This window comes from Ambystoma mexicanum, chromosome 6p (assembly GCF_040938575.1).
Source record: "Ambystoma mexicanum isolate Mex_15411 chromosome 6p, UKY_AmexF1_1, whole genome shotgun sequence".
Classification (NCBI taxonomy): domain Eukaryota; kingdom Metazoa; phylum Chordata; class Amphibia; order Caudata; family Ambystomatidae; genus Ambystoma; species Ambystoma mexicanum.
The window spans coordinates 333,723,693-333,738,482 of record NC_090935.1 but is presented as its reverse complement, the minus strand read 5'-3'; the positions used below and the strand labels follow the sequence as shown (position 1 = coordinate 333,738,482).

At 45.7% G+C, this 14,790-nt stretch overlaps 1 protein-coding gene across 1 annotated transcript in view; it reads left to right on the top strand.

Annotated features, from left to right (window-relative positions):
- ADAMTS12 (ADAM metallopeptidase with thrombospondin type 1 motif 12) overlaps positions 1-14,790 on the top strand; it is a 4,001,072-nt gene that overhangs the window by 2,680,839 nt on the left and 1,305,443 nt on the right. Inside the window, exon 12 of the mRNA XM_069627090.1 lies at positions 13,812-13,981. Within this exon, the coding sequence (XP_069483191.1) occupies positions 13,812-13,981 (170 nt within the window). The remainder of the gene's footprint in view (positions 1-13,811; positions 13,982-14,790) is intronic.

Genomic DNA, 14,790 nt, shown 5'->3' with positions numbered 1-14,790 from the left:
ATCTGCTGTGGCAGGGTCATTGACCGCAACTGTCCTGGTTGGCAGACTCACAACCGGGGTGTTGTTGGGTGCATCTGGCCCTGCACTTGCCAAAACCTGGCTGTTTGGGGCAGCAGATGACAAAACTGCCCCAGGGACACGTGTCTTGGTCAGGGCAGCCCTGCGTGCCCCTACCGTTTCCCTCCTGGCCTGTTGGAAATCTTCCAAGGGCTCCTCCAGTGCCACCGCAGGCTGCGCTGGCAGACCCTGAGCCTGGGTGGCGGTGTCCACAGCTGCACCTGCAGCTACCACTACCCTTGGGCCCGTGGCAGTCGATGGAACGGACTGCCGGGTCACACGGGCGCCAGTGCCAGATGCAGAAGCTGCATCTCCCGGAATCACAGGGGGTGGTGGCATGACTGCACCGACACATGGCACGACATTGTGCTCAAGTGGCGCACCCCTGCCTCTTCCCCCTCGGCAGCTGCCCTGGACACCCTGGAGTCCTCCTACTTCCTGGTCACCCGGGCTACGTCCCTGACCACGCCCGCCACGAGGAGTACGCCCAGCTGAGGCACCTTTGGTGTCCTCCCAACCATGGCACAGATGTAGTAGTGCCGGCACAGATGGAGTAGTGCCAATGGGAGGTGTACACCACAATTGACCTGGGCAATTAGGGTGAAGGGGGTGGGAAGCAATATGTTAACAGCCCCCCTGAACCTGCAAGGCTGTATGTGACCCTGGTGATGTAGTGACGGGTCACGCAACGCTCAGGCACCCCAAAACCGCTGGAAAACCGTACACGCAACCCTGCAGCCTACGTGCGTGGAAGCAACCTCCCGCAGTACGTGGTGGCACCCAGTAACACGAAAATCGCGTACGTGTGGGACACGCAGGCTACTATGACATCAAAAATGGTGCGATACACAGGGGCACCTGCAGTGGGAAAAATAGCATGCGCGACTCAAGCGTCTGACTAGCGCGATGCAGAAAAACATGCGTAGCCAAAACCCCCACCAAAAGAAGAGATACGTCCTTGATAGCTGTGAAGTTGTGATGGTGCGCGAAACAAAAGGAAGCAGCAACACACGTCGGTCTCCACGAAAGGCACGTACAGCGAACTGCTGGCCCCGCTCACCTTTAACCCATGCTGGGGGAAACGCCCGCGCGTGTCACGTTACTTACGCACGTAGGCCCTTTCCTCGGATTACACGCATTCACACGGGGACGTGCATTTTTTTCCTGCGCGCGCTAATCCACTGTGCCCACGTCACGGGGGAAACGCCCGCGCACGCCCCGCGCCTCACGTCACAGAAGCGCTTACACGAGAAGGGCCTTTGGTTCAATGAAATCGCTGACGTGCTCACGCGCTAAGGGTCTTTCCTCGAATTACACGCTGACATGCAAGATTTTCACGTGCCAAATCACTCCGTATCAAGCTGGCCATGCGAAAACACACGGAAGACCACGCTCCTGCCGTGAATGCCATTTTCCTTCCTCCCAGAGCCCCGAGCACGCTCCCACCTGCCATCTGCTGCTGCCTGCCTGCTGCCCACGTGCCCTGCTATTTGCTGCCTGCACATCAGCCAGGGGTGCAGTTGCTGTGACCACCCCTGCTGGAACTGAAGACTCCCGACTGGGATATCATCACTCCACAGCCCAGCCCCAGGACCCAGTTGCCCGCCCACACCTCCCTTTGGGGTTGCCATGTCGGGCACACCACCATCTGAGACCACTGGCAACCCCCAGCCAGAGAGGCAGAGGGCCACCAGCTTCACTGCCACCGAAGTTGGTGTCCTGGTGGAGCAAGTCCTGGGGCAGTATGATGCCCTCTTCGGAAGTTCGCGCGCGGACAAGGAAGGATGGACCAGGATCTGGACGGACATCGTGACTTCCATCAACGCGGAGGGGGTGGCAGTCCGCAAATTCCAACATGTCAAGAAGCGCTGGGAGGACTTCAGGTCCAGGACCCTCAACAAGGCCCGGCACCTCTTGAAGGCAGCCGATGCTAAGGGACGCCGGGCCCACCTGTCAGAACACCAGATGAGGGTCCTGGAACGCATATGCCCAGCGCTCCACGTCCAGGTCCTTGAGAGGCAGACCCGTCTGGAGTCGAGCGGTAAGTGTACATGCATACTGATTGGAAGCTGTGCATGTGATGGTGTGCCAGAAGTGTGCAGGTTGCACATGTGGTTTTGTAGGGCCATGTATGGATGTGTATGTATAGGGCTGTGAGGCTAACACACGTGAGTCCTCGCATGTGTGAGACACATGGATGGTGTATGTGTGGGTAAGCATGCAGGCCAAATGCATATGTATGAGCACACATGTTTGAATGACTGTGTATGTAAGATGGCATGGTAGTGGTGTCACACATGGATGTTGGTTCCAGCTGCATGTATATGCACCGTGTACATGTGCATGTGTGTGTATTTGACAAGGGTGCAACAGTGATGCAACATGGATGTATGTGACACTGATATGTAGAAGGCTGATTGCCAGATGTGACATGGATGCCAATCTCATCACTGTGACAGTTGGTGGAGGTGTACACATGCATGTAAGTGTGGTGGCGTGTGTACATGTCTAGTGCACTCCCTGTGTTTCATGTGATGTCTGGCTCATCTTTGGCTGCTCATGCTGTTGTATGTGTATGGATGGTGCTGGCCGTTGGGATATGGCTGTGCTCATGTGTGTGATATCAAATGACATGTGTGTTGGGGATTGTGATGCCATGTCTGAGGTTTGACACTGCCACTCATGTGGAACTGTCATGTGTGTATCAGTCCATTGTACAGTGCCCTGATGCCTGTCTCCTATCTCTCCCTGTCTGCAGCATCAACTGATGAAGAGGGCGGAGAGGGTGCTGTGGAGCCCAGTGGCAGGGATCGCACCGCCAGCCAGAGACGCAAGGCCCGGCTCCCCTCCCAGGTTGTGATCTCGTTGGGGAGTGAGGAGTCTGGTGCCGCGTCCCAGGCTGCAGCTGCCGAGGGTAGGTCCAAGAGGCAGAGGTCGGAGTTGGACTCCTCGGCAGCAGAAGGGGCAGCTGAGACCCCACAGGGCCCGATGGAGGAAGATGCCATGGAGTCATCCAGGTTGGTGGGGGGTTTGGTAGAGGAGGAGGCCATGCAAGGGACAGAGACGGGGTCTGGAGGTGGGGATTCCACTGGTGCTAGTGGTGCAGTGCAGGGGCAGGGACAGGAGGCAGCACAGGCTGCCGCAGAGGTGCCTGTGTGTAATCCTGTCCCCGATCCTGTCACTGCATCATCCCGCACCAGCAGGGATGCCTACATCCAGACCCGTTCTCAGGGAGGGGACCGGCTTACACTAACTGGCCTTCCTCTCCCTGCGGAAGTGGCTATCCAGCACCGGTTGAGCCTGTCCTGGGTGGAGTGGCATTGCGTCAACGTGCCATGTGAGCTGACCTGCAGTCTTTTCATGAGGAGACTGCACGTCTTCTCGCATGGCTCGTTGACCACATTGACCCACTGGGACAGCTCTCCAGGGCCGGATTCCTCCCTTTTCTGGACCTTGTTCCGACCCCCTCCTCAACTGAACCCCCTATGCACCAGTCGTCCTCTGTGCCATCTTCCCACCCATGTGTCTCCTGGGTGCCCTTTGGAGCTGCCTCTCACCCTGCGGCCAGGCTGGTGGAGGACACATCCCTGCCACAGTCGGGAGTCGGGCGTCCAGCAGGGGTGGCCACATCAACAACTGCACCCCAGCCAGAGGAGGATGTGCAGTCAGCAGGAGCCAGGGCACAGGCAGAGGCACAGCAGCAGCAACAACAAGGTGGGAGCCATGATGGCTCGGGGCCTTCAACATCGAAGGGGCAGGCATCAGCCAGAGGGCAGGAGGACCCAGGATGGGAAGTGCCTTTCGTATGGCAGCGGTTGGGCCATGCTATAGATGCGGAGCGGCAGCGGGCAGAAGAGGCACGGCTCACGATGGTCAGGGTGGAGAACTCCATGCATAGGGCCCTGAGGCGGCCCGAGTGCCTCAAGGCCATTTGCAGGGACCTGGAGGTCCAGATGTCATCGTCCCTGTGAACCCTCGGGGCCATGAAAGAGGAACGCCCCTGGGACATCGAGCAGGAGTTCGATGATGCACGGGTCCGGGAAATCAGAAAGTGAGCCATTGGTTGGGCTCATGGACCCTGGATTTGTACTTTGTATATAGTTCCACAATGGATTTCACTTCATTTGCCATTTTTTTAACCATGGATCAACAGATTTTCTTTTTTCACTTTGGATTTGATTTGACGGATAGACTCTTTGGACTCATTTGTTTTTGGATTGATTTTTATTCTGGTTTTACACATCTTTTTCATATTTTGGACATGCAGCTTTTTATATATTATTTACATTATTGTGTGATTTCATTTCATTCCCGTGCTTTTGTGTCTAATACATTTTTATTTGATACTTCATTGTGTGGTATGCTTTCCTTGGTTTCCTGCATGTCACGATGCATGTTTTCTCATTCACTTGCACCCATTGTGTGTGTGTGATGGACATGTATTGATGTGCATACTTGCCATTTGGGATGTTTCATGTGAAGGGGATTTCAATGTGGGGTGTATGTAATACTTGGTTGTGTGTTTCGACTGGGGTGGCGTGGAATGGGATTTGGGTGGCCATTAGGCCCATGATTGTGGATCGTGATGACATGTTGTGGGGGACATGAGTGGGGGCCTGCTGGCAGGTGCCCTGCACTGCTGGGGGGTGGGGGTGCAAGGGGACATGAGTGGGGGCCTGCTGGCAGGTGCCCCGCACTGCTGGGGGGTGAGGGTGCAAGGGGGCATGAGTGGGGGCCTGCTGGCAGGTGCCCTGCCCTGCTGGGGGGTGGGGGTGCAAGGGGACATGAGTGGGGACCTGCTGGCAGGTGCCCTCCACTGCTGGGGGGTGCAAGGGACAAGAGTAGGGGCCTGCTGGCAGGTGCCCCGCACTGCTGGGGGGTGGGGCTGCAGGGGGACATGAGTGGGACATGAGTGGGGGCCTGCTGGCAGGTGCCACGCACTGCTGTGGGGTGGGGGTGCAAAGGGACATGAGTGGGACTTCTTCGAACAGCCGCCATAAATCCAATATCTCCCTCCTATTCTGCAATTGCTTCCCTTTATATTTAATGAACAAGCATGTAACAACCATATCTAGCACAGCCTTTCAAAGGACCCTCCTTAGGGCCACACTTGGAGCAGTCCTTCTCCCCTTAATTCCATGACCCACTGGTTGTGGTATTTAATAATCTTTTCTGCATACCCTGGCAGAGTTTTACAGATATGGGCTAAAGGTGTCTCTGTACCCATTGCATTAACTCGTACATTTTTCAACCAGGCAAAATCATATCAACTTTACACCTCTTTGATAATCACTTCACTATATCAGCGCCTTGAGTTTTAAACCGTTCTTTCAAATCTCAACTTTTGCAAACTATGTCAATACACAAATCTTGTCAAAACATTTTATAATACTATAGTTAGTAATCACAGACATGAACAACACCTTGACACATAACACATACGACAAATTGCACAGACCACATAAATTCCCTTTCCCTTTTTCCCTTGTAATACCTAACACCCTTAACTTCTGTCTATATCTCTTCCAGATTCATATCCCCCACTATCTTAAAAAGCTTGCCCTGTTCACCTTGTACTTATCCAGGTTTTTAAAGAAGGAAGAGAAAGAGGAAAGTGGGTAAGAAGCGTTTCTAAAATACTACTCTGAGTCCTCTGAGACCCCTAAAATACTACTCTGAGTCCTCTGAGATAATAATCCGTGTGTACACAGATTATTTTCTATACTATTAACAGTTCATTATCAGATTCTTTACATGCCGGCCCTAATGCTTATTATTACTATGGCAAAGTTGTACTAATTATGGCATTCGCCTACTAAATGGCATCTACATGATGTACTGCATGTATTTACATTGAGCTCAAAACAAGGTGGCCTTGTACTGGCATATACAGTGTTATGTTCTGTTATGAATTTTAGTTATTACAATCCATTTCTATTAAACTTCATAATGCATGTTAATCCACATCACACTTATATGGCTAGAATCTAATGTGATTGTTTCGATTATACAAATGTTATTCTGCATGCAATGGAAACAATTCATAAGCAACCTATTCTGATTGCGCGCAGAAAGACACATAGATTTTCTCATATTATGGCACGAGCAAACAACGCATACTCAAGTGTCATTCCTGGCTGCTTGAACATGTTCAAAGGATATGGGCATGGTCTTCTTTATGGCCTGGGTCTTCACGATGGGGGCAGGTTTATAGAGATGAATGGCATTCTGCTGCCAGGCCTTGAGCTGGGACTCGGCAGGGTCAATGAGGTAAGACGGAAGACAGAAGATACAGTGCAAAGTTTTTAGCAATCGCGTGGCTAGTCTCCCATGAGAACCAGACGGCTGCAGAGATGACAGAGGGGAGGAGTCTGGGGGGAGTAGCTTGTTCGCTGTGCATGCCTTGCGGGGAGAGCTGCCTGCGTTCTAATTGCCATACCTGACCTGCCATTATGATCCAACACAATGGAGTCGGTGACACACAAAATGGAGTCTGGTTCAACATTAGTTTAGGCTGTTATCAGGGGGTCACAGTTCCTAAGGGTATTCCCTTACGAGTGCTCTGGGGCCGGGGCCTGAACCCAAAGCAGTCGCATCATGGCCTATCCACAAAGTGTGTTGTCTCAGAATGGAGGGAGGCGCGGGGCTCCAAGACCCCCTCCTCCCACAGAGAAGCTTTCCAATCATTATTAAAAATCATTTGAATTTATTGAAGGAAGATAAGAAATGCCCAACTACAAAGAAGTAATTTCACAGTAAAAAAAATTCAAGCTCTTAAAATATCTCACTAGCAGGCTTAAAATGGTTTAAGATCAACTTGGTGACAGAAAAAAAAAAAAAAAAAAAGAGGCCAAAACAGCCCTACAAAAAAAAACATTAAGAATGTACATTGGGGCTCAATATGAGGCTGAAGGAGAAAGCATGTTGACCTGTATAAGTCAGAAAAAGGATGCCAATTGCTGGAAGTTGCTCAATAATATGGACAATATCCAGGCATTGGTACAGTCATATCCGATAGCAGAAATAACTTGGGTAAACTACTATAAGCAGTTTATGGAGCCTGACATGGGGGAGCTGAAAATGAGATTAAGATGTAATCTCTGAAGTGTAGTCTTTATATAAATCAGGAATCCGTTCACAGGATTATACAAAAAAGTAATATAATATTTTGACCTAGAGCCCTGGGCATTTGTAACATGATCCTGAAACATTACCCTTAAGTGTGGGGAAAATATTAAGCAATATATTCCAATAAATCATCAGGTTGGAACAAACCTAGGAAAGTTGCAAGCAGTCAAATATAGTAACAATTTACAAAAAGACAAAAGGGCTGATCTATTAAAGTGCCACCTGACACCCCTTCTGGATGTGGATTCTGAAATCTACACCTCAGTTATTCTTAATAAGATTAACATATGGGTGGAAACAAATAACATCTTGTCCCTCGATCAGGTGCATTTTCGGGCAGCAGTAGGTACTGTGGGATGTATTGACCCACTTCTCTGTGCTATGCAGCATCACCCTGCCAGTTATGGGGAAAGAAACAGCAACATTGGCGGCAAAACCCTTGTGCATGCCAAAAACCTACAAAAAACCTACCAAAACCGTGTGCTTCAGCACACAAAAAGATGGATTCACAACCTGCCACCCATGGTGCATGTGCGGGGGAATAGAGCACACCCTGCAGAAAAGGTGCCTGTGGGCTCCATGACCAGCAAACAGAATTCAGATAGAGAAGCAATACTGTGCAAATGAAACCCCAAAATGTGCCTACAAATGTCATTTGCTTTGTTGCTAAAAACTACAAAATGCCTATAACACAACACTTGTCAACATTTAAAATCTTGCCTGGTGCTAAAATTCATGTATCTAATAAAGCATTGTAAACATAAAAAGTCCTAATATGAAGGGAAAAACATTAATCAGAAAACTGGTTTGTCTGAAAACTGACAGCATATGCCAAAACCTGGGCCGCCTCAATGACAGCTGTCAGAGAGGACTGAGAAAGCTCTAAAATGACCTAAAACTCAAAATCTGCTGAAATAACAAACATAAACAGGATTGTTGCCAAAAAGGAATACAGAGTTTAGTTGTGTTTTTTGATTCCACAGATTTTAAGGCCAAGAAAGAAATGGATTTGTATGTTTGATGCAACAAAGTCAGTTTTGCTGGATTTAATAGTTAATTAGCCTGGTTGGGGCTGCCAGAACTGGAAAAGCCGGTTTCTCTCCCAGAAGGGGGGCCTTCCTCTCAGCAGAAACTCACAGGGAGGTGTTAATTTCAGTTTGGGACAGAATCTTGTCTACAGAGAGCAAAGGAACACTGACAAAGTTGCAGCCCAGGAAATTGGAAGTGTGAAAAGGGCCATAAATGGCTTCCAGAAGGAAGAAGCCAGGAGGGAGATGCCTTGGACTGCAGGGACACAAAAAGAGGCGGAGCCAAGCGACCATCTGTTGCTAAACATGAACAAAGAACACTTTTTAAAAGACTTATAACTTGCTATTCAAAATGGTGAAAAATATAAACAAGACAGAGTTGTTAATTTAATTTCTGGCTGCACGTGTAAAGAGGCGGCAGAACTGTGACACATGTTCTGGACAAGAATGGCAAGATATGTGGTTTTATGCAAAATGTATTACTTGTAGTATTGTGAAATTTTACATGCATATCCCTATGACAAACACGCACATTTGTGGAAATTTGCTTACAAATTGGAAAGTGTGTTCATAGGGAAAAGGGTAAAATTCTGTAGAAAGGGGAGACAAGATTCCACCACTGCAGGGTTTTGAGGAATAGCTGCTATGTAAAATATGGCATCTTTATGGGTGATTTGTATAAAGGTGACCAATGTAGAAATGTACATTTAATACAAAATCAGACCAGGGGATGAAGGGAGTTCTCAGAGGACTGTAAAGCAAATCATAAAACCTGACATCACCCAGCCTTGATCCAATCACTCAAATTGCAAGGTGGAGATGAAGTGTTGACCCTATCCCAGCTCAAAGGGACAAGCTTAGCTAAGCCGGCCCACACACCCTCTTTATGATGTCATTTTATAGCATAAATAGAGACAGCTGACAACAAATAAGAGACAGACAGATCCACTCACTCTCATGACTGCTGGCAGAGCGCGGTGCTGCAGAAATCTGCATCTTCCTTGTTCCAGACTCCAGAAACTTGGCAAAGCAAAGGCCTATTGCATAGCTAAAACATTCTCAGCTAGGCCTCAAATTCTTGAACAGAACCCCAAAAGCCTAGGGGAAGCATCATAATACAGCCAGGCAGGCGTGCTGTTAATGCTTGCCTGCTAAATTGAAATATCCTCAGAAACAAGAAGGGCAGATCCCGTCCAGTCCTCTGCCGTGCTGTGACCAGAACGCCTTGCTGTCCCTGTCCATTCCGATGTGCCCAGCTGTCAGTCCCTGATAGATCCGATTCAATGGTCCAGAATCCTGGCGGTCCAGAATGCTGACTTTTATTTTGTGAGTATTAACAGGAAGCTAGAAACTGTTGATTCCTGTGCATTATCTTTTCCCCTCCCAACGTCTGAGCTATCATTACTTCCATAATCAGCAATATTGTTAAAATCTGTAGTGAAATCTTATTCTGTCTTTCTGTAAAAGCATCCTTTTCCTAGTCATGTTGTCAACTTTGATCTATTAATTTCATTCGAGTGACCAGCCTAGCGCTCCACAGTGGACAGCGAGGAACCAGGACTGAGTCGCAAATCACTCCTGACTCTTACGTTGTGCCATCAGGGTGGCTTAGCAGGGATGCTCTAATCCATAGTAAATATTTTTCCAATTTTAAAACTAAAGCCTCTTTCCATTCTTGCGCCTATCTCGCAAAAACGACCTTTACTAAACCCTCTATAACTCCCTCCGTTTTTGTGATAGAAATGGAATTTCAACTTCTACTTGTACCTACCATCCTCAGCTATCCATAGTATCCAAAACAGTGTGGTTCTCCTGTTATCGTGAATATTGCGCACAGGAAAGTTAGCCGCGATTTTAAAATCCAGAGAAATTGTACACGTGTAAAATAGATTTAAACTGCTTCCGACTTGGATTTTAAGATTGCAAATGTTTTCTGCTGACTAAATCATTGCATATGCTTGTGTGCAACTGTTCAAAGCGGCTCCCATAGGAATTTACTACAATTTGAGCATTTTTCCAGACATTTAGAGTTCTTGCTCAGCCACTTTAAAAGTCATCCTGACAGCTGATAAGCCCTATTTGTTTTTTCTTTCTGTGTAAGCAGGGAAGGGGGAAGTGAGACACTGTGACCTGTACTATTTCTGAATACCTGCTATCTTCTCACATTTATTAAAATGTGCTTATTGGTGGGTTGAGGGGTGTTGCAGGGGGAATTTCTAACCATTGTGCTATCTGATCCTAAACCAACACAAAAGTATTATTTTCTGAGCTGCATTTGTTTTGCTCATTCCTTAGTCCTAGTGTATTAAAGATATCATTCTGTGTTCTGTCACCCCATTGGTGATTGTTGTTTACATATTAATATATATATTGTGATTTTGATCTTACATAAATAAATAAATAAATACCTTTTACAAACCAGCCTGATTCCTGGTCCAGCGTGACCCCGGGTATTTTAAGTAAGGGGTATGATACGAGTGGTATATTTTTCAAATAATTGAATCCATATAGCAAATACATTTTTCCATTGTGCTGTACACTAGTCCGAGAGCAGAGTGCATCGCCTGATTAAAATCCTTAAACGTACAATCACGGCGGGGTACATGGTTGACCAGGTACAGAGAAGGGCCTGGTCACAAAAAGACTGCAGTATATTTGCTGCCATGATTGACTTCTCTTTGGCTTTTGACTGTGTAAATTGAGGTCGCCTATGGATCAAGCTGAGGGACTTGGGACTTGAAAATCGTGATACATCTGCACTCTGACACCACCATAAAAGTACGATTGAATCAAGAAGGTGTTTATATGCAAAAAAATACTAACTGGGTTGCATAATAGCCCCGGTATTGTTCAATAATATGTGGCTGACCTTAGGGGTTCGATTAAGGAGGCAGCCTTCATTTCACCAGTAATTATTAAGTACAATATTGCATGGATTTCCTACATGGATGATCTGGTTCTGCTGGATAGAACTGACGTAGGACTGCAAAGAGTATTGTGGGACTTTGAAAAGTTTTGTAGAAAAAATGATTTAAACATGAATGTAAGGAAAACCAATTATTACAGTCTAAAAGGGGCGTAGAAAAAACATGCTTGGTAGATTGAGGACTGCAAACTACAGATAGTGCCAGAGTTCAAGTACCTGTTTTTTTTCATTACAGCCCAACCGAATAAGAACGGGTTGGTGAATTACCTGAAAGAAAAGCTAACTGCTTAGCTATCCAGATGAAGCATTTTCATCACAGATTTGATGAATTCACACGGCTTCCAGTGCGCAGGTTCAATGAAGCTAAGGTGGTGCATGCTCTGATTTAGTAGAAATCACCATTTGCTGGAGGAGTTTGATTTTACAGTGATTGAAGTTTTAATTTGGAAAAAGGTGCTCACCTTACCTTCTTCTATTCCAATGGCTGCGCTAAGATTTGAGCTGGGCCTTATTTCCCTGAATGCTCGTATGTTATGGAAACAAAATCTTATGTAACAAACTTGTATTTGCACCACGATGCTTCCTATTTGCAGAATTGAAAACAGTGGAGCAGAATGGTAGTGACTGGTACCTTGTAAATTACAAATCCTGGCTCGATAAATATTAGCTAGATTTTAAGGAGGTAGTAAAAAAGTCTGGCAAAATATAAGATCGGTGAGTTTACAAGTAGGTACATTTGTTTTAATTTCCATCAAAAACATGTTGCAATGTGTTGCTTTGTTTTAGGTTAAATCTTCTACCCACTAAAGAAAGTTGGTTATAAACAATAGCTTTAGACATTGCAAAAATGATGTGGAAACATTAAAATAAATGGTTGCCTAACTGTGAGAGTATTTAGGGATTTCTTTTTTAAAGATTGTTGTTTGAAATTTGGAGTATTTGTCCAAAGATGATATGTGGTTATATTTACAGATTTTATCAACTTGGAATTCACATAAATGTTTATGTCTGTTTTTATTGGGTCTAGAGTTCACTGCTTATAAATAAAATGTTTGATTGTGTTGTATATTATGTACTATTAATTTTGAATTTTAATTATGTTGGTATGTTAGAGTATGCAAATTAACCAGGGGGGTCCTGGGAGTCCCTCTGCCAGACATTAGTCCTGGTTACGAGAGACATACCCAGAGTCTTTAGCTCACTATCTTTCAAAGAGAAGAAATATCCCAAACATATCAGTCTTTGTCCTGCCCTGGGGCAGTCCAGCACCGAAATGCTAGGCAATTCTCCTCTGAACAAGAGTACCAACAGCATCCCCAGACACGTGTTTCGGTCTGGTTGGACCTCATCAGTAGGGAGGAGCTGTGCCTCTCTAAGAGCAGCGAGCAAGGGGTCCACGTCTGGATTCCCCTAGTAACTTAGGCTGAGACCCAAAGTTACTTGAATATGCAAATTAACAAGGGGGGTCCTGGGAGTCCCTCTGCCAGACATTAGTCCTGGTTACGAGAGACTTACCCGGAGTCTTTAGCTCACTATCTTTCACAGAGAAGAAATATCCCAAACATATCAGTCTTTGTCCTGCCCTGGGGCAGTCCAGCACCAAAATGCTATGTATGTTAGAGTATGTCATTTTATGATAGGATACATATGAATTCTAAAATCTTTTGGGGAACAATGGTGATTGTATGATGAGACTACTTTTATATGTGTTGTTTGTCAAATGCTTTTGTAATGTAATAGTGTTTGTGAGAAACCATTTACACACAACAAATAAAAAACTGCTGCTCCCTTGCAGAGTGCTGAACTCCATGAAAAGATAGAGAACTGTCAAACAAGACTGGTTCAGTGGCCATATAGTTAGATCTTTTTTCAGAACAAGAGGTGAAAAACAGAGTGCAGCCACTGCAGCACACTACTGCCACAGTAGGAGAGATTGTGGTCAGGCTAAACAATTCACCTAATTTAGCCTGGCTTCATTGATGATCCCAGAGAAGGGATGATTTGAAATGGGGAGTTTAATCCAGACACTGATTCAGCAACTATTCCCATTATTACAACTTTCCAAAATATTCATAGTCAAATGGATGCACAGAGCTTGGGGGCCCAGACCCTCAATGTGGGCTAACACTAGACCCATAATTGACCGCATTATGAATTATCACGATCGGGATTCCAATCCAAGAGTAGCCAGGGACGCCAGTGACCTGTGAAAAGATACTGATTAAATCAGTGTCTACCCTTTACTGAATGCAAGAGGTGCAACACGCACAAACAAAGGATTAGTGGAGTAAAGAAGGTGCTACAGCAGACATCTCTATGTTATGCAATGATGCTCCACCTACAATAATCTCTATAGGGAAAACTCACTTTCGTATGGATCGAAAAGCAGACATCAGCGACCTTACCAACACTCTCTCTGTGAAACTCCCACGTGATCAAGTTTAAGAAAAGACAATGCAGCTCGCTTTAAACTAGACATTAATTAATACGATGTTTCATGTTTTTCTTGGAGGAAGCCATGTAGTATAGATGTCACTTAAAGTCGAATGTGTTTGGGCCTTGCATTGAATGGTCGGCATACGTGTTTAATTTCCATAGATTTATCAGTACTATAATTGTAAGGTTATGGTGAATTATGTATATTCTGCTGAACTATCATTTCTGCCCCACAGGCCGAAATTTGGAGGAAAGTATTGCACAGGGGAAAGAAAACGCTATCGCATGTGTAAAGTTCTGCCATGTCCCAAAGACAGGCCAACCTTTCGACAAATGCAATGCAGTGAATTTGATACTGTGCCTTACAAGAATGGACTGCACCAGTGGACGCCTATTCATAGTAAAGGTAAGCAGTTCCAATAATTCCAATATCTGACTTAGCTTACAAGAAAACCCAGAAGCATATTTGTCATGAAACCTAGAAGTATATGGTATGAAGTCATTATATCGAATATTTTATAAAGAATGAACATATATCAAATATTTTATAACGAACATTTTTATAAAGAATACATTTAGGGGTGGGGTAAAGGGTTAAATATTTTTGGGAAACGGTTGGGGTGGGTGTTTAGGGGTCGGAAACGGGGGCTTGGGCAGACCCCATCCTCCCCTGTAAATAAAACATTTAAAAAAGTGCATTTTCTCTAAAACTTTGTTATAAAATATTCGACATATGTTGATTCTTTATAAAATATTGTGGTATCAACACATTTAACCGAATTATACTCTGACAGCAGCTATCAGTTAATGCCGAAGGTAAATGGGCAGATTCATAAAGTTACTCTGGTATTGCCTTGACATGTACTTGGAGGTGGCTTCACAATTCATGAAGAAGTTACTATGATGACATCTGAGTTATACCAGAGGTACTAATGACATACACTTCGAGAGGGCTTTTCGATGCACAAAGAGTTGATTTAAATCTCTTTAAGTTTGGGTCACTAATAGGACAGGAGTAGCACAGAATTATTCACAATAACATTGTAAGTTGAATAGCCATCTACAGGTTTGAAGTAAGGTGTGTCATTCATCACAACATGTTTTTCTCATTTCTGATTCGTTGGCAATTCCGGCCTGTGAGTATGCATGTATGCAGGATTTCACCTGCAATTCCCTTTACAATCATTTCACATATTCAGAAAGTCGGAGACTTAC